Here is a 19,696-nt window from a genome sequence, read left to right as displayed (position 1 = left end):
GTAAAGGAAAATCAATATGTGACAAATAAAATTGAGAATTATAGCAAACAAATGATACTCACAAGCACACATACATCCGTTAATTCTATACACAAAACGAGACTAAAAATTTAACTCCTAAGTCTATTAGAGAGTTATATACAAAGAAGTGTCAAAACAAAGGAATTTCAAACATATTGTGAAGAAAATATTTATTAAAAGGACTAAAACAATTAAGAAAAATCAACAAAATTTATGACAATTATTCACACATTCCAAAATACCTAAAATCATTTTTTATACATTTTTTATGTGATTAAAAAAGATTTATGAAACAAAAGTTAAAAGCATACAAAATTAAAATAAAATTGGAATCTAAACAGGGGGGAGGTGTGTCAGTAATTCCAATGTGAACTAAAACTAGTTATAGGTAACAACGGGTCTAATTACAGGGGTGTGAAAAGCATGGGTGCCAGGCCCAGTTCAGGAGCGTGTGGTGCATTATTAATGAAGGGGTATGATTTAAGAAAACCCCTGGCCCAGTTGCGTATGGCCCAACATCACCACAAACCATTCCAATTCACTTTGTTTCATTCTACTTTATTATTAATCAGCATGCATTTCATTTTGTTGTTATTATTATCTGATTTTATTCAACAAGCATACTTATTCTGAAAAGCAACGTGACATGCATAGGGATCCTGCAGCATCAATTGGTCAGCTTCACTTAAATCACTAAAGACAAAATAGAATCAACAACCAGTCAAAGCATGACACGGCGTGAGCCAATCATTGGCATCAGATAAGACAAAAACTAATTGAACTGCATGGGCCATTAACAAATTGCCACGTAGGAGAACGGAAAATGAAAAAGAAGATCGCAGACACCGGAGAGCCACCTCCGGTCGTCTTCCCCGGCGCTCCAATCCACCGGAATCCAAGCGAATCACCCAGAAATTAATAAAAGAACCACCAGTTCGCTCGGTTATCTCCACTGATTACGGATCTGGCTTCGGTTTTCATTTTAATGCATCCTAACCATTAAACCGAAACCAAACTCCAACTCTAAACTCATTAGCATTTCATAGAGCAGCAATTAAGTGTCACAAAACGATCTTGCACCCTCAGCATTCGGAAAAACGACTAGAACATACGCAAATAAGCGTCATATTCGTATGAATCCATAGCAAGAATGGATGAAGCTTCATGTATAATAACAAGAAATGAACACGTTTCGAATACGCAAGATCTAATCATGCTATCATGATGCTGAGAGTCTTCTGTGTTTACCTGAAGGAGTTCTTGAATCAAGATGTAAGAAGACCTTCACTCCCCAAGCTCACGTCCGAGGAAGATGATGGATCGAAGCTATAGATGACGCTCGAAACCGTGAAGAAACGACCTCGCAGTGAATGATGGAGTTGTCGAATCGTGAACGCGATCGAGTCGGCAAGATGATGATGTTAATGGTTGCCGGCTGTTGGTGGTTTGAAGATGGAGGTGCGGGAGACGGTGGCGGTTAGAGTTGATGCAGTGATGGAGAATGAAGTTTTGTGGTGGATGAGAGTGGTTAGAGGCGGTTGTGGTGGCCGGAGAAGTTTGTTGAGGGAGGTTGTTATTGTGGTTAGAAAACCGTTATGGGAAGATGATGAGAGAACAAGAGAGAGTGAAGAGAGAATGAGAGAGTGGTTTGTGAAGAATGAGAGTGAGGGAGTCTATGAAGAGAACGAAAAAAAAGTCCCTAATGAGAGTGAGGTTGAATGTTTTTATAATGAGTATGGGATGCATTGTGTTACGGTGTGGGTGATTGTAGTGGATAGTTTCGTTCACACTTAATCAACAAGTCTTGAGCAATTGTAGTAAACTTCATGCAAACTTTATGAACTTAGTAACATGGCTTGGCTTGATGGGGTAACATGGCTTGGCTTGACATTAGTCTAGAATATCCATTTTAAGCCCCTATATCTTTACCTATGGCTCTCCATTTGTGTCACATATATGCTCACTGGAAAAAGGGAGTGGAGTAGAGAAATTTTGGTGTTGAAAGATTCTTGAACCCATGCCTAGAAATGGGAGAAAAAGTGACTTGAAACTCATATAGACACCACTGCGCGCGTGACTTAAACTGGCCCATGACTTTGGCAAAAACGTGACAAGATCAGGGCATGACTTTGAATCTCCCTATCATGATCCATGTGTACTCGATCGTTACCACCCATGGCTTGTTAGAAAGAGGAAATGGCAAGGAGTATTCTTACACCAAGATTGACCTCAATGGAAATTTGTAGGCCTCTAAAACTGGCTTCAAAGTCAGCACACCATGTGTTTGATCAAATGCATGCATGTGACTTGGGATTCTGGCTCAGCCTTATGCTACGAGATGTTTTGTGCGATCACCACTTTGAGGCCCTGTAATTTGTTCCACACTCATCCAAATGAATTGATTCTTGCTTCAATGGGTAGAGGACATGGCAAAGAGTGGATGCACACCAAGTTTGCATTTGTAGGGTTTTATAATTCTTTAGAATCAGACCCAAAGTAGGCACACCATGTGTTTGTTAAAATGACTGCGCTGCCCAGAATTCTTGCCCAGCCTTGTGACTTGTGTTAGATGAAAACTTCCAACTTTGAACCTTAATATCTTTTCAACCAAGCTTCAAATGGAAAAACTTTCAACTAGGGAATTGTAGCATGCCATGATCTGAACATTTTTGATGTTGGGATTTTCCTGAAATAAGGACTTTTGACACGTGTAATTTGATGGTGAAGTGGACTATTCATCAAGCTTTTAAGAATTAAGAAAATTTCTAAGTATAAAACTTTCCATTTTTCTCATTTTCTATTTTTGGCAACTTTTGTCAAATTCCCGATTTTATTCATTCCTCGACTTTTCTTGACCGATTTTCCACCAAAAGTCAGCATTTGAATAATTCTCCTGATTTTGACCCGAAAGTCAACTTGTTCTGATTTTCCGACTACTGGTGAAATTCCCGATTAAATCTCTTCCAGTCACATCCAGTCAAACCAACACATCCACATAGTCAGTGTGAGGAGCTTTTCACACATAGAAACCATTCCTGATTAAATGTTGACCAGAAAGTCAACTGGTTGACTTTGGTCAAAGAAACCCTGATTTAAAGAACCGGATGATTTGCAAGCCAATATCCTTCAACCAATGCCTTGACTTGAGACAGAGAGAAACCCCAACCCAGGAGGACTTCCTTGAACATAGAACCACATGATTATACCTCAGTCTCCTTATTCTCTGATCAAGATTCTTTGCAACAGAGCTTTTTCTTGCTAGCCTTTGAATAGCACCAATGATATGCATGCATGGGTATGGATTATGGCCTAGGTGATGTATGTACATGAATGTAAAGCCTAAGCCAGTTAGAAGTAAAGGGGTAGGACAAATTTGGGGTATGGCAGCTGCCCCTATTTAATCATCTTAAACCTGAAGGTGAGATTGGCGTTAGCCTTTCGAACATTCGAGGTAGAAGAAGATTAAATATCAAAGTACCAGAAATTTGTCCTAAAGAGAAGATGGTGTAAGTGTTACTCTTATTTTTTGTTTGATATCTGCTGGGGAAAGAGAATTTGTTTTTCTGATGGACATATTTACAGTGAGTAATTGGAAGAAGGGTGATAGCTTGTAACGTAGCCTAAGGTGCCAATACAAGGTTCCCAAAAGAAATGTTTCATGAAACAATGACTGAAAGGAAATAGATCTCGTACGATCCACGGCTCAACATCGACTCGACAACAGGAGAGGAAAGAAAAGATCTCGTACGATCTTCAGGACTGAAACAAAAGGGATCTCGTGCGATCTAAGACTCAACATCGACTCGACATCAGGAGAGGATCTCGTACGATCTTCAGGACTGAAACAAAAGGGATCTCGTGGGACCTATGACTCAACATCAAGAGAAGATCTCGTGGCGATCAACTCGTCAACAGAAGAAAAGGGAATAAGATCTCGTGGCGATTTTCCACACTTTGGAAAGGGATAAGATCTCGTGGCGATCTTATGACTCAATATCGAAAGAAAATCTCGTGCGATTTTCCACACTTTGGGAAGGAATAAGATCTCGTGGCAATCTTATGACTCAACATCGAAAGAAAATCTCGTGCGATTTTCCACACTTTGGAAAGGGATAAGATCTCGTGGCGATCTTATGACTCAACATCGAAAGAAAATCTCGTGCGATTTTCCACACTTTGGGAAGGAATAAGATCTCGTGGCAATCTTATGACTCAACATCGAAAGAAAATCTCGTGCGATTTTCCATACTTTGGAAAGGGATAAGATCTCGTGGCGATCTTATGACTTAACATCGAAAGAAGATCTCGTGCGATTTTCCACACTTTGGAAAGGGATAAGATCTCGTGGCGATCTTATGACTCAACATCGAAAGAAAATCTCGTGCGATTTTCCACACTTTGGAAAGGAATAAGATCTCGTGGCGATTTTCCACACTTTGGAAAGGGATAAGATCTCGTGGCGATCTTATGACTCAACATCGACTCGACATCGAGGGACAAAAGAAGACATTGTGTCAGACACTCATCAGAGATTGAAGATACCTTGCATCGGCACCGTGGTTGGAAGAGATTTAAGATGTAGTAGCAGATATCAATCGGAATTTGTAAGGACAACCTTTTGCGTGGGGATGTATTATTGTCTTGATTGAGTGATGATTTGTATTATCTGGCTTATGCTTTGTATGCATGTTTGAATTTTGATGCATGGCGTAGTGATCCCCTTTGATGGATACGCTACGCTTTTGAGGATGCAATGTTATATGCAATGGAAACTATATGCAGAGAGTGCCAAATAAAGGCCCTTGGTGGGACAGAAGAGTAGGATCATTGGGGTCCGTTGCTTGTGATCTTGAGACGCCATTGTGGGTGGGCGTTGAAAACCTCATAGTGCCAAAGATGATTGGCAACTGTGTGGAGGATTAGAACATAACTCCGTTGGGGAGGAAGTGACTTTGCTCGACTTTCCTTACATCTTATACTGCTTGGGGAAACGTGGGTTTTGAGAGACCACTCTTCGTCTGTCATATGGAAGAGGGATATGGACCTTTTCAGGTGCTTCATGCTTACCAGTACTGATGAATTATTCGCTTGAACTTTCACGCGGGATGATGACGCCCTTTGTGGCATGTCGTAAGCCAAGATGACGACTAGAACCTGCAACCTGCACGGAAAACAACGTTTGGACGCAAATGGTGCCCCTTAGAGCACTTTTATGTTTATGTAACATCATGTTTCGTTTTGATTTTGTGATTATTATTCCCCATGTTTTCAATGCAATGTTTAATAACGAATTAAATCACATCTCGCATGCGAAAAAAAATGAAAGCAGGAAAGAACATTTCTTATCAAAAGATCTTTTTATTGATGGAATGCCTATGAATAGGCTTCTGTACAAGGAAGCAACTCCTAAATGAGGTAGTTGCGAAAGGAAAATAAAATGCAAAAAGCAAAATGGCAAAGAGAAATGCTCGAATTTCCATTAAAACTGATATTGCTACAATTCCCATATCCTCGATCCTCTCAATGCTTTGCTTCAGAAGGGTAATGGTTGGATTGATCTGTCCGTTCTGCCAAGGGCGTATAGGGGTCTTTGTGAAAGATATTCAGACTGCAGCCTCTCGCTTTTGATCCCTAACTTTTGCCTGGATCGCCCTTTCGGGTTTTCAATCCAGCGGGATGCCCCTTTTTGCCTAAGTCGCCCTTTCGGGTTTTCAACTTAGCGGGTTATTCTTCTCTTTTTGTTTTATCCCTAATTTTTGCCCAAACCCTTTTGGTTTGCCAGGATGCCCTTATTTTTGCCTAGGTACGTCGACCTAGCGGGTCTTTTATGCGTAGTATTTTTTGACTGAGTCTGAATTGACTGGGAGTGGAACGTCTTCCCCATCCATCTTTGTCAAGATTAAAGCACCACCTGAAAATGCTTTCTTCACAATGTATGGTCCCTCATAGTTGGGAGTCCATTTGCCCCTTGGATCGGTATGAATTGGCAAGATCTTCCTTACGACTAGGTCACCTGTGTGGAATTCTCGAGGCCGAATCTTCTTGTCATACGCTTTCTTAATCCTCTTTTGGTACAACTGGCCATGGCAGATAGCAGATAAGCGTTTCTCCTCAATTAGATTGAGATGATTAAGCCTCGTTTGAACCCATTCAGTTTCATCGAGTTTGGCGTCCATCAAGACTCTCAACGAAGGAATTTCCACTTCGACAGGTAGTACGGCCTCCATACCGTAGACAAGAGAGAAGGGAGTTGCCCCAGTTGAAGTACGAACCGAAGTTCTATAGCCATGCAAAGCAAACGGTAACATTTCATGCCAGTCCTTATACGTTCTGACCATCTTCTGGACGATCTTCTTTATATTCTTGTTAGCAGCTTCGACCGCGCCGTTCATCTTTGGCCGATAGGGTGATGAATTGTGATGTTCAATCTTGAACTCTTCACACAACTCTGCCATCATCTTGTTATTAAGATTGGACCCATTATCAGTGATGATCTTGTTTGGAACCCCATATCGGCATATGATCTCTTTCTTGATGAAGCGAGTAACGACTTGCTTGGTTACGTTCTTGTAAGAAGCAGCTTCAACCCATTTGGTGAAGTAGTCGATAGCAACAAGAATAAATCTGTGCCCATTTGAAGCTTGTGGCTCTATGCGCCCAATCATGTCTATGCCCCACATAGCAAAAGGCCAAGGTGATGTCAGAACGTTCAGAGGAGTTGGAGGGACATGAATTCTGTCAGCATACACTTGGCATTTGTGACATTTCTTCACATACACATAACAATCACTTTCAATCGTCATCCAATAATATCCTGCTCGCAAGATCTTTTTGGCCATAGAATGTCCATTGGAATGAGTTCCAAAAGATCCTTCATGAATTTCCCGCATGATCAATTCTGCTTCGTGTCTATCCACGCATCTGAGCAAAACTGAATCATAGTTTCTTTTGTACAGGACGTCTCCTGACAAGAAGAATTTGGATGCTAACCTTCGAAGCGTTCGCTTATCACCAATCGTAGCATCTTCGGGATACTCTTGCTTCTCAACATACCTCTTGATGTCGTAATACCATGGCTTTTCATCATACACATCTTCAGTAGTGAGACAATGAGCGGGGAACATATGTGCAGGTTCCTTGTAACGGAGGATCGTTATGTCTGGCATTTCTTTAGGGGAGCTAACTCTGAACATAGCCGCCAAAGTAGCCAAAGCATCTGCCAATTGATTTTCCTCTCGGGGGATGTGATTGAAAGTGATTTCCTCAAAAGCGGGCAACAACTCCAAAATATAGTCCTTGTAAGGAACTAAATTGGGGTGTCGTGTTTCCCAATCACCTCTTACTTGATGTATGACCAATGCAGAATCCCCATAAACCTCAAGGATCTTGATCCTCATATCAATGGCTGCTTCGAGGCCCATTATGCAAGCTTCGTATTCTGCGACATTGTTCGTGCAATCAAAGCATATTCTAGCTGTGAAAGGGACGTGAGTTTGACGAGGAGAAGTCAAAACTGCCCCAATACCATGGCCCATAGCATTTGATGCACCATCGAACGTGAGAGTCCAACGCTCTCCTGGTTCGGGTCCTTCATTATCATCTAGCTTCATGATATCTTCATCAGGAAAGTCAAACTTCATTGACTGATACTCTTCTAATGGCTGATGAGCAAGATGATCTGCAAGGACACTTCCTTTGATGGCCTTCTGTGTGACATACTGGATATCGTATTCTGATAAAAGCATTTGCCATCGGGCTAGTCTCCCTGTAAGAGCCGGTTTTTCAAAGATGTACTTTATCGGGTCCATTTTTGAGATCAATAGAGTGGTGTGGGTCAGCATATACTGTCTCAGTCGGCGAGCAGCCCATACCAAAGCACAGCAAGTTTTCTCGAGTAGTGAGTAGCGGGATTCACAATCGGTAAACTTTTTGCTCAGGTAATAAATGGCGCACTCTTTTCGACCAGACTCGTCATGCTGGCCCAGCACACACCCCATAGATCCTTCAAGCACAGTTAAGTACATAAGAAGCGGCCTTCCAGGAACCGGGGGCATGAGGATTGGTGGCTCTTGGAGATACTGTTTGATCCTTTCGAAGGCTTCTTGACAATGATCATCCCAACGGATATCTTGATTTTTGCGCAGCAGTTTGAAGATGGGTTCACAGGTGTCAGTGAGATGAGAAATGAACCTGGCTATGTAATTCAATCTCCCAAGGAACCCTCGAACTTCTTTTTCATTCTTCGGTGCTGGCATGTTCTGTATTGCTCTTACTTTATCAGGGTCGACCTCAATCCCTCGTTGGCTCACAATGAATCCAAGTAACTTTCCAGATCGCACTCCAAAAGTGCACTTGTTTGGATTAAGCCTCAACTTGAATTTACGCAAACGAGCAAACAGTTTCTCAAGATATACCAAGTGTTCCTCCTCAGTTTGGGATTTTGCAATCATATCATCGACGTACACCTCAATCTCTTTATGGATCATGTCATGGAAGAGGGTCACCATTGCTCGTTGATATGTTGCACCAGCATTCTTAAGACCAAAAGGCATCACCTTATAACAATACGTACCCCACGGAGTGGTAAAGGTAGTCTTGGTCATATCTTCAGGAGCCATCTTTATTTGATTATAGCCAGAAAAACCATCCATGAAAGAGAACACCGAATACTGAGCAGTGTTGTCGACTAGCACATCAATATGAGGCAGCGGGAAATCATCCTTCGGGCTTGCCCTATTCAAATCTCGGTAGTCAACACACATGCGTACCTTTCCGTCCTTCTTAGGAACAGGTACTATGTTTGCAATCCAAGGAGGATACTCACACACAGATAAGAAACCAGCCTTCAACTGTTTTTCAACTTCTTCCTTGATTTTCAAAGCCATATCAGGTCGAGTTCTTCGCGGTTTTTGCTTTACAGGCGGACATTCTGGTTTGAGCGGTAACCTGTGCATAACTATATCCGTGTCTAAACCAGGCATGTCTTCATATGACCAGGCGAAGATATCAACATACTCTCGAAGCAGCTCAATCAACCTTCTCTTTACATCACTTTGCAAAGCGGCACCTATCTTGACCTCTCTTTTTGCTTCTTCCGTACCGAGGTTGATGATTTCTATGGCTTCTTGATGTGGCTGAATAGATTTCTCTTCTTGTCTCAAAAGTCTTGCCAATTCCTCGGGGACTTCACAATCTTCCCCACTATTCTCATCAGCTTGGTCAATTGGATTCTCAAAGATATCAAGACGTGGAACTGTAACATTATCATTTTTGATGGAGTTCGAGCCGGATCTGCACGATGGATGATTTATGCCTTAGAATGCAACACATAAAAAGGAAGAAAGAAGGAAATCTTTGCCATTTTTGAAAAAGTTTTTTTTTTTTTTAAAGTAAAAACAAAAATGAAAGAAATGGAACAGTAATTGCATGCGAAGATATGATTTTCATTCAATATTAAACAAATTGAAACACATGGGGGGCCCTTCTTTATACAAGAGGTCAAAAATGCTTAGGGCGAAGCATATGACTTATTGAAACAAGAAAATTACATCTCCATAAAAGTGACTTTGGGGATGTCCAAGATAGTCCAATTGTTGAGTTCCTGTCCAGGCGCAGCATTGCAAATGAATCTGGAGAGATCTTCTTCATCATCATCATCCACGGCGAGAACCTGACTTCCAGAATTGGTGCTTGCACTGACGAACACTTGAGAAATGGGGGGAATCACCTTCTTTCCAGGAGTTATGCTGAGCTGAGTAGAGGAAGATGGCTGATACCCAAGGCCATACTTGTCTCGCTTCTCATGAACATCAATCAGCTTGCCCCAGGCACTATGGGGAGTACCAGCTTCTAAGAAAGCCTTAGCATCATTTAAAGACGAGAGGGGCGATCCGAGTTCCTTCTTATTCTCGACCACAGGGAGCTTGTCAACTGACACAATCTCTAAGGCTTGAAAAGGTGTCTCTTGTATCTCTCCCTCCACTTCAACATAACGGTATGATGCCAGATTATTGACTATCAAATCCTCTTCACCAGTGATCACAACAATCTTGTCATTCACAACAAATTTCAAACACTGGTGGAGAGTGGATGTCACAGCTCCAGCAGCATGAATCCAAGGACGACCCAAGAGGCAAGTGTATGAAGGGTTTATATCCATAACGTAGAAGGCAATGTAGAACATGTGAGGACCAATCAAGACAGGCAGATCAATTTCTCCTTCTACGGACCTTCTAGAACCATCAAATGCTCTAACGCTCATAGTGCATGGTCTCATCATAATCCCATCCATACTCAGCTTAAACAAAGTGGCCTTGGGCATCACATTAAGAGAAGAACCTGTATCAATCAGAACTCGAGACAACACAGCATCCAGACACTTGACGGAGATATGCAATGCTTTGTTATGTGCCCTACCCTCAGGTGGAAGCTCATCATCAGAAAAACCCAAACAATTACCAGCAGCAATGTTGGTCACAACCCCTTCAAACTGAGGCACGGTAATGTCTTGAGTCACGTGAGCGGAAGCCAGAACTTTCATCAGAGCATCACGATGAGCTTCAGAATGTACCAGGAGAGACAAGATGGAGATCTTGGCTTGGGTCTGATCAAGTTGGTCAATCACTTTGTAATCACTTTTCTTAATGATTTTCAAGAGTTGCTCGGCATCTTGGGCATTACGTGTTACAGGAGGATCAACAGCAACTTGCTTTCCTTTTGCTTGTGTACTAGCTTCTTTGTTGGTCTCTCTAGGAGGCGGAGGAGGGGCAGCAAAGATCCGACCACTACGGGTAATGCCACTAGTGCCAGCAATATTTGTGATACTCGAAGTTCCCACTGGAGGACAGTCAAACTTCTTCCCTCGAATATACACGGCATTATAACTCCAAGGAACAGCCTTAGAATCATTCACAGGAGAGGGAACAAGAGACGAGGTTGAAGGAGTCGAAGGAACATTTGGAACCTGAATAACCAACGGAGTCCTCGGAGCCTGAATGACCAAAGGAGTACTCGGAGCATGAATGACCAAAGAAGTGTCCTGAGTCTTTGATATCTCAGCAGGGTAGTAAGGGATCTCTAAAGTAGCCACATCTTTGACAGGAACGACCCTTTCCACTCTAAGAACACCTTCATCCATTAATTCCTGGATTTCTTCTCTCAACCTAGTGCACTCCTCAGGATTAGAAGAACATTGCAAACAGTAGTCATGTAATTCACACAAAACCTTTTGTTGCATAAGATACTCTCTGATAACTGCTAGCGGCATCCTAACCTCATTAACATCATTTACCAGGATCTGATCATCACATAACTCAATAGCATTGGTCGTACCAGCATGAGGAGGCATAGGATTATTCTGCACATTAGGACCAGTAGGAGCGAACGAGATAAGCTTGTCGTCAAGGAGATCCTGAACCTTCAATTTGAATGCTCTACACTTTTCAATAGTATGGCCTGGAGCCCCTGAATGAAATTCACATCGAGCATTAACATCATAACCGGGAGGGAGAGGACTAGGTGGAGGTCCAAGTTCACGGAGTTGTACCAATTGACCAGCAAGCAACTGAGGGAGAAGCTGAGCATATGACATCGGAACCGGATCGATACGCCTATCTTGGAATCTTGTTCTTTGCGGGCCCCTTTGACCTTGAGGCCTAGGGTTCTGTTGACGATTCTGAGGAGCAGCAGCTTGTTGTTGTGGTACGAAAGGCTGTTGGGGTGCCATCCATGGTTGTGGAAGAGCAGCAGCATATGCCTGAGGGACATATGGGCTAGGAACAGCATAAGGCATCGGATAATAAGGAGGTGGAACAGCAGAATATGCAGGAGCTCGGCTTTGGTCAACAGAAGCGGCGCTAGTCTCACCTTCCTTCTTCTTCACAAACCCAGAATACGGCTTCTTACCATTACCACTTGAGTTGCTAGGATTAGTAACACCTTGAATGGTACCAGCTTTGACACAGTTCTCAACCCTCTCACCAATGATGACCACATCCGAAAAAGAAGGAGAAGTATTACTAACCATGTGCTGAAGATACGGCCCTTTCAGAGTCCCCATAAACAGATCGATCAACTCTCGGTCCAATAAAGGAGGTTGGACTCGAGCAGCAAGTTCACGCCATCTCTGGGCGTATTCCTTAAAAGATTCTTCAGATTTCTGTGACATATTTTGCAGCTGGGCACGGCTAGGAGCCATAGCAGTATTGTAGTGGTATTGTTTCAGGAAGGCATCAACAAGTTCTCCCCAAGTACTGACATTAGACCTCTCGAGTTTCATATACCACTCCAACGGGGCTCCAGTGAGACTATCCTGGAAGAAGTGCATAAGCAGAGGTTCGTTCTCAGCGTGAGCGGCCATCTTACGGCAGTAGGAACGAATGTGAGTCTCTGGGCAGGTAACTCCCTTGTACTTATCAAAATCCGGCACCTTGAACTTCGGGGGAATAACAATCCCAGGTACCAAGCACATAGCAGCAGTGTTAAAACTCGAAGTTTTAGTGACCTCAACAGCCTTAAGGCGTTCTTCAAGAGCTTGGTACATCTTAGCAGTCTCGGTCAACTCAGCATGAGATCATGTTCAAGATCAATAACCTCATGGTGGTCGTCCACCACTTTAAGTGTCTCATTAATAGGAGTCTCTTTAGTTTTCACCCCTCCGTCAGCAGAATTGGTAGGAGTATCTTTGACCAAACTAGCGACACTCTTTCTGAGTTCATCCTGTCCTTGAACAACGGCATGGAGAGTCTCCATAAGTTGGGCCATTCTCTCCCCCATAACATCCATATCCCTACGGAGGGCAGCTTGGTTCTACTCGAATTGATCCATGAGTCTCTCGTTGCTCCGGGTACGGTAAGGATGTAAGAAAGTCAGCTTCGTCGTCGGAAAAGAAATCTGTTGCTGAAAGGGACCCCAATTAGTTTCTTGTACAATAACCTGAAAAATGCAATGTGATAATGTGAATGTATGAGTGCATGTGTGCGTATGACGTGATGTGCCATTTTCAGAGTATCCAAGATTCAATATTGATCCAGAATAGCTAACAATGTGACAAAGGATAAGTATCAAGAGAAACTAGTTCTTTTTTATTCATAACAGAAATTTAAACTTGGGCAAGCCATACATCAACAAGATAGTTCAACAAGGGAAATAAAAGACCCCATCCAACAAGTCTGGTGGTGGTCGAAACATACAGACTTAAACATCAATCCATCTGAATATAAAACAGAGGTCCTCCTTGTCTGAAGTGCTCATCGCTCCACTTCTTAGTTTCATTAAACAGTTTCTTGGTTGCTTCTCGATCTCTTCCTTTAAGGAGGCTTTGGATCACCTCATCTTTGCGAAACAAATGCCCATCTAGCTTCTTGCAGCACTCCCTGAGTTCATCACATCCTTTGCATTCTGGGAGATAATCTTTCTCAGATATGTCCTCCATCATTCGATCTCTGAGCTTGGCATTTTCTTCTGTTAGTCGAGTATTACGGAGGTGACTTCCTTTCAGTTGAGTCTCAATTGCCATTCTTTTAGTGGTCTCTTCTTCCAGTTTCGTTTTCAGATTCTTCACTTCAACTCTAGCATCCCTTTCTATCTTGAGCTTATAAGCTTTCAAGTCTTCTCGGTACTCTCGCTTGAGTTTCTCTTCTGCCTCTTTCATGGCCCTTTTTAGGATTTTCTGGTGATCCTCAACAATAACAGTAGTATCTTTTTCACCTTTTTCGGTTCTAGCCCTCTTTTGAACTCTGGAAGATCCTCCCTTCAGCATTTTGGCTTCGTATGTCAACTCAACTCTTTTCTGATCCACAAGACAATGTTTCGGTTGCGCATCTGACTTCTTTTCGTGCAATTGGGTGCACTCCAAATCTACCTGGGTACGATTCTCAGCAGGCATAGTGGCAATTGGAATCTTAGGTGGTTGCTCGTACAATGGGTTAACCTTCGGGAAAGGCAACAGGCGATCTTTAACTCTATTTTCAACCCAATCTGTGTAGGCTTGTTTGGCAACGGCATTCTTTTCACCTAGAGAAATCTGATCATCTGTATGGATGCTATTCCAGGCACTCTTCACTTTTTCTAGACCCTTTGGATTGGTTCCCTTTTCAAAGCAAACGGATTCGAATATCTCTTTGTCCAAAGGCTTGTCTTCAAGTGCAAAACCCAACTGACGCAACGCTAGCTTAGGATTATAATTGATAACACCTTTTGTTCCTATGAGAGGAACGTTGTCAAAAGTACCACAGCTAGTTATAACTTTCTCCACGTCCATTCCAGTGGGACACCAGACAATGTCATTTCCGGTAAGCCCCATGATCCTTTGAGGCCATTTCTGAGTAGAAGTAATGAAAGGACCACTTGTAGGTAAGTGGGACTTAAACCAGGTGTATAACAATGGCAAACAATTTCTTATGGCTCCTCCTTTCCCATATCGAGAGTGAATGGAATAGTACGTATCGGCTAGCAAATTAGGGATCAGATTCTTATCCACGAAAAGACATATAGCGGCCAGATCAACGAACTTGTGAATGTTAGGGAACATCACGATCCCATAGATCAAAACGGCCAGAAGGGCGTTGAAAGCCTCCCACATCTTTTTGTTGGCCAACTCCTGGGCCTTCTCAACCAAGAAACTCATATAGAAACCATGGGTGTTACCATTCTTCTTCCAATTCCCAAGGACGTCTTCTATGCTCAAATAAAGAGCGTTGGCAATGTTGTCCAAATCAGGTTTCTCTGGGACACAAACGAAAGGAACCTTGTGTTGAACCTTAATATTGAGAAAGTAAGAGTACTCCTCGAGAGTGGGAGCTAACTGATAGCCTGAGAAGGTGAAACAACGCAAGTCAGGATCATAGAACTGGAGAAGAGTAGATAAACCCCATTCGTCGACGTGTGAGTCCAAAAGAGTCAAGATGTTTCCATAATTCTCAGTGAACACAGTTTTATTAGGACCAGTGATCAATCCACCCAATTGCCCCAACTGAATCAAGCCTTCGCGATGGAAACTGTAAGTGTGAGTACGCCTTGTAGCTTCTCTGGTAGCGGTCACGTTGTTAGCCATCCTGGGTGAAGAATAATAACCTCGGATACCCTGAAAAATGGCATGCATATGAGAAATAATACTATTTTCTTTTTTCCTTTTTCTTTTTTATTACATCTTTTCTTTCTCTTTTTTTTTGAAAATAAATATGCCATGATGAAAATGATGCAATGGAGGTTCCCCCAATATGAGAGAGTTGTTGTGTCGTCTTTGAGCAGAATCACATGTCGTAAGGTCAAAGGTTCGGCATAGGTGCCACACAGCCATAAGAACAATAGTCACCAACGGTACCTGTCATGTATATCCCTCCCCACTCACAGGTGAACCTAGACACGGACAAGTGGTCCCTAATGGTCGCCAGGAATTTCGAACAAACAATGAGAGCGCCTGCCTACGGCCATAAGCATGCCGGACAGAGATCGCCCCACCGAGTTCTCTCCTGGTTGTGGTATGTTATGCCAACTCTACGTGCCAAGCGCCACGAGAGCCAACATAACTATCCACGCTAAACTAAGTGTATGCTCGGTCTGGGTAATGGACCTTTTACCTCATAGAACATCCCACCCAACCTGCAAAACAGAACAGAAGACCCCAAGGAACACAGAATATAATCCATATGCATGATGTGCAAACAGAAATAAACATGATATGCAAGCAGAAAAATAAACATGCAAACATATATACAAGGTATAGACATAAACAAATAAACACCCAGTAAATAAACAAACAAACGCAGGCTAGGATCGACTCACTAAGGATGGACCAGCAACAGGTCTAGCAACGTCCCCAGCAGAGTCGCCAGCTGTCGCACGCTCGCGAAAAATGAACAGAGTCGCCACCAATATATTTATCCCATAAGGGAAAGGAATATCAGAAAACCTAACAAAGGGTAAGAACAAGGTCTTGCGACCAGAGAATCTAGGTACGGGAGTCGGTTACGCGAGGGGAAGGTATTAGCACCCCTCACGCCCATCGTACTCGATGGTATCCACCTATGTTTGTTTCTATCTAAAGGGTGTGTACTATGTCTATGTCTAAATGCGAAATGAATGCAAAATGTAGGGAAAATAAAGAATTGTACTCGCACGGGCCCTACCCCGCTGCCTACGTATCCTTTTCAGGAATCAGAGTTACCGTAGCTCGGCTAAAGATTTTCTGTTTGTTTTTGTGTTTTTTAGTTGGGCGGCGTTAACGCTCACGCTCTTGCACAAGGGGACAGCCTAGGATGCAATGGAGCGGAGATAACTTGCCCTTAGAAAGGAGAAAAAGAGATTGGTTTGTATCTTTTAAGGGTAATTCCATGATGACGAGAACCCACTACAAGGTCTCGCATCACTTCCTCACTTTTGTTTTAAGTCTGAACATTTATTAGGTTTTTTGAAGTGTTTTTGGTTGGTGTTTTTTAAGGGAATTTGTTTGTGACTCGGATCATACCAAAAAGAGTTTTGTTTTGCATATTTAGAGAACGCACATCGAGGCCTACGCCACAATCGTTTCTCTAAACAACGGTTAAGAAATACATCGAGGTTTCACACCTCAATCATTTCTTCTCCGCTAAGTAAAGGAGATACAAAAAGAGTTTTTTTGTGAATATTTAGAGAATGCACATCGAGGCCTACACCACGATCGTTTCTCTAAACAACGGTTAAGAAATACATCGAAGCTTCACACTTCAACCATTTCTTCTCCGCTAAGTAGGAAAGAACATACATCGGGGCCTACACCCCAATCATTTCTTTCTTACTATGAAATATAGTAACGATATGATCTTCATCGATATTTATTACGTATTTTAAAAGTTGAAAAGAAAAGAATGAAAGAAGGGAACTATTTCTAAATCTAGTCTAAGTTGTCTACACATGGGAATTAAAATGATAAACTATACAATTTATTAATCGGAAAAAGCTATACATGGAATAGGTAAAGGAAAATCAATATGTGACAAATAAAATTGAGAATTATAGCAAACAAATGATACTCACAAGCACACATACATCTGTTAATTCTATACACAAAACGAGACTAAAAATTTAACTCCTAAGTCTATTAGAGAGTTATATACAAAGAAGTGTCAAAACAAAGGAATTTCAAACATATTGTGAAGAAAATATTTATTAAAAGGACTAAAACAATTAAGAAAAATCAACAAAATTTATGACAATTATTCACACATTCCAAAATACCTAAAATCATTTTTTATACATTTTTTATGTGATTAAAAAAGATTTATGAAACAAAAGTTAAAAGCATACAAAATTAAAATAAAATTGGAATCTAAACAGGGGGGAGGTGTGTCAGTAATTCCAATGTGAACTAAAACTAGTTATAGGTAACAACGGGTCTAATTACAGGGGTGTGAAAAGCATGGGTGCCAGGCCCAGTTCAGGAGCGTGTGGTGCATTATTAATGAAGGGGTATGATTTAAGAAAACCCCTGGCCCAGTTGCGTATGGCCCAACATCACCACAAACCATTCCAATTCACTTTGTTTCATTCTACTTTATTATTAATCAGCATGCATTTCATTTTGTTGTTATTATTATCTGATTTTATTCAACAAGCATACTTATTCTGAAAAGCAACGTGACATGCATAGGGATCCTGCAGCATCAATTGGTCAGCTTCACTTAAATCACTAAAGACAAAATAGAATCAACAACCAGTCAAAGCATGACACGGCGTGAGCCAATCATTGGCATCAGATAAGACAAAAACTAATTGAACTGCATGGGCCATTAACAAATTGCCACGTAGGAGAACGGAAAATGAAAAAGAAGATCGCAGACACCGGAGAGCCACCTCCGGTCGTCTTCCCCGGCGCTCCAATCCACCGGAATCCAAGCGAATCACCCAGAAATTAATAAAAGAACCACCAGTTCGCTCGGTTATCTCCACTGATTACGGATCTGGCTTCGGTTTTCATTTTAATGCATCCTAACCATTAAACCGAAACCAAACTCCAACTCTAAACTCATTAGCATTTCATGGAGCAGCAATTAAGTGTCACAAAACGATCTTGCACCCTCAGCATTCGGAAAAACGACTAGAACATACGCAAATAAGCGTCATATTCGTATGAATCCATAGCAAGAATGGATGAAGCTTCATGTATAATAACAAGAAATGAACACGTTTCGAATACGCAAGATCTAATCATGCTATCATGATGCTGAGAGTCTTCTGTGTTTACCTGAAGGAGTTCTTGAATCAAGATGTAAGAAGACCTTCACTCCCCAAGCTCACGTCCGAGGAAGATGATGGATCGAAGCTATAGATGACGCTCGAAACCGTGAAGAAACGACCTCGCAGTGAATGATGGAGTTGTCGAATCGTGAACGCGATCGAGTCGGCAAGATGATGATGTTAATGGTTGCCGGCTGTTGGTGGTTTGAAGATGGAGGTGCGGGAGACGGTGGCGGTTAGAGTTGATGCAGTGATGGAGAATGAAGTTTTGTGGTGGATGAGAGTGGTTAGAGGCGGTTGTGGTGGCCGGAGAAGTTTGTTGAGGGAGGTTGTTATTGTGGTTAGAAAACCGTTATGGGAAGATGATGAGAGAACAAGAGAGAGTGAAGAGAGAATGAGAGAGTGGTTTGTGAAGAATGAGAGTGAGGGAGTCTATGAAGAGAACGAAAAAAAAAGTCCCTAATGAGAGTGAGGTTGAATGTTTTTATAATGAGTATGGGATGCATTGTGTTACGGTGTGGGTGATTGTAGTGGATAGTTTCGTTCACACTTAATCAACAAGTCTTGAGCAATTGTAGTAAACTTCATGCAAACTTTATGAACTTAGTAACATGGCTTGGCTTGATGGGGTAACATGGCTTGGCTTGACATTAGTCTAGAATATCCATTTTAAGCCCCTATATCTTTACCTATGGCTCTCCATTTGTGTCACATATATGCTCACTGGAAAAAGGGAGTGGAGTAGAGAAATTTTGGTGTTGAAAGATTCTTGAACCCAGGCCTAGAAATGGGAGAAAAAGTGACTTGAAACTCATATAGACACCACTGCGCGCGTGACTTAAACTGGCCCATGACTTTGGCAAAAACGTGACAAGATCAGGGCATGACTTTGAATCTCCCTATCATGATCCATGTGTACTCGATCGTTACCACCCATGGCTTGTTAGAAAGAGGAAATGGCAAGGAGTATTCTTACACCAAGATTGACCTCAATGGAAATTTGTAGGCCTCTAAAACTGGCTTCAAAGTCAGCACACCATGTGTTTGATCAAATGCATGCATGTGACTTGGGATTCTGGCTCAGCCTTATGCTACGAGATGTTTTGTGCGATCACCACTTTGAGGCCCTGTAATTTGTTCCACACTCATCCAAATGAATTGATTCTTGCTTCAATGGGTAGAGGACATGGCAAAGAGTGGATGCACACCAAGTTTGCATTTGTAGGGTTTTATAATTCTTTAGAATCAGACCCAAAGTAGGCACACCATGTGTTTGTTAAAATGACTGCGCTGCCCAGAATTCTTGCCCAGCCTTGTGACTTGTGTTAGATGAAAACTTCCAACTTTGAACCTTAATATCTTTTCAACCAAGCTTCAAATGGAAAAACTTTCAACTAGGGAATTGTAGCATGCCATGATCTGAACATTTTTGATGTTGGGATTTTCCTGAAATAAGGACTTT

General features: G+C 42.0%; 1 protein-coding gene across 1 annotated transcript; it reads right to left on the bottom strand.

Moving 5' to 3' along the window:
- Nucleotides 1-5,858: 5,858 nt before the first annotated feature.
- On the bottom strand, nucleotides 5,859-15,073 carry LOC131648843 (uncharacterized; the record flags this gene model as incomplete). Its single annotated transcript, XM_058918573.1, has 6 exons — nucleotides 14,251-15,073; nucleotides 13,664-14,157; nucleotides 7,571-9,047; nucleotides 6,803-7,495; nucleotides 6,370-6,715; nucleotides 5,859-6,261 (listed from the first exon to the last, which is right to left on the bottom strand). Coding segments are annotated over exons 1-6 (4,236 nt in total), but the record flags the coding sequence as incomplete, so codon positions are not given.
- Nucleotides 15,074-19,696: the final 4,623 nt, after the last annotated feature.

Source organism: Vicia villosa, linkage group LG2 (assembly GCF_029867415.1).
Source record: "Vicia villosa cultivar HV-30 ecotype Madison, WI linkage group LG2, Vvil1.0, whole genome shotgun sequence".
Classification (NCBI taxonomy): domain Eukaryota; kingdom Viridiplantae; phylum Streptophyta; class Magnoliopsida; order Fabales; family Fabaceae; genus Vicia; species Vicia villosa.
The sequence above is the reverse complement of the archived record's forward strand: the minus strand, read 5'-3'. Positions and strand labels throughout refer to the sequence as shown.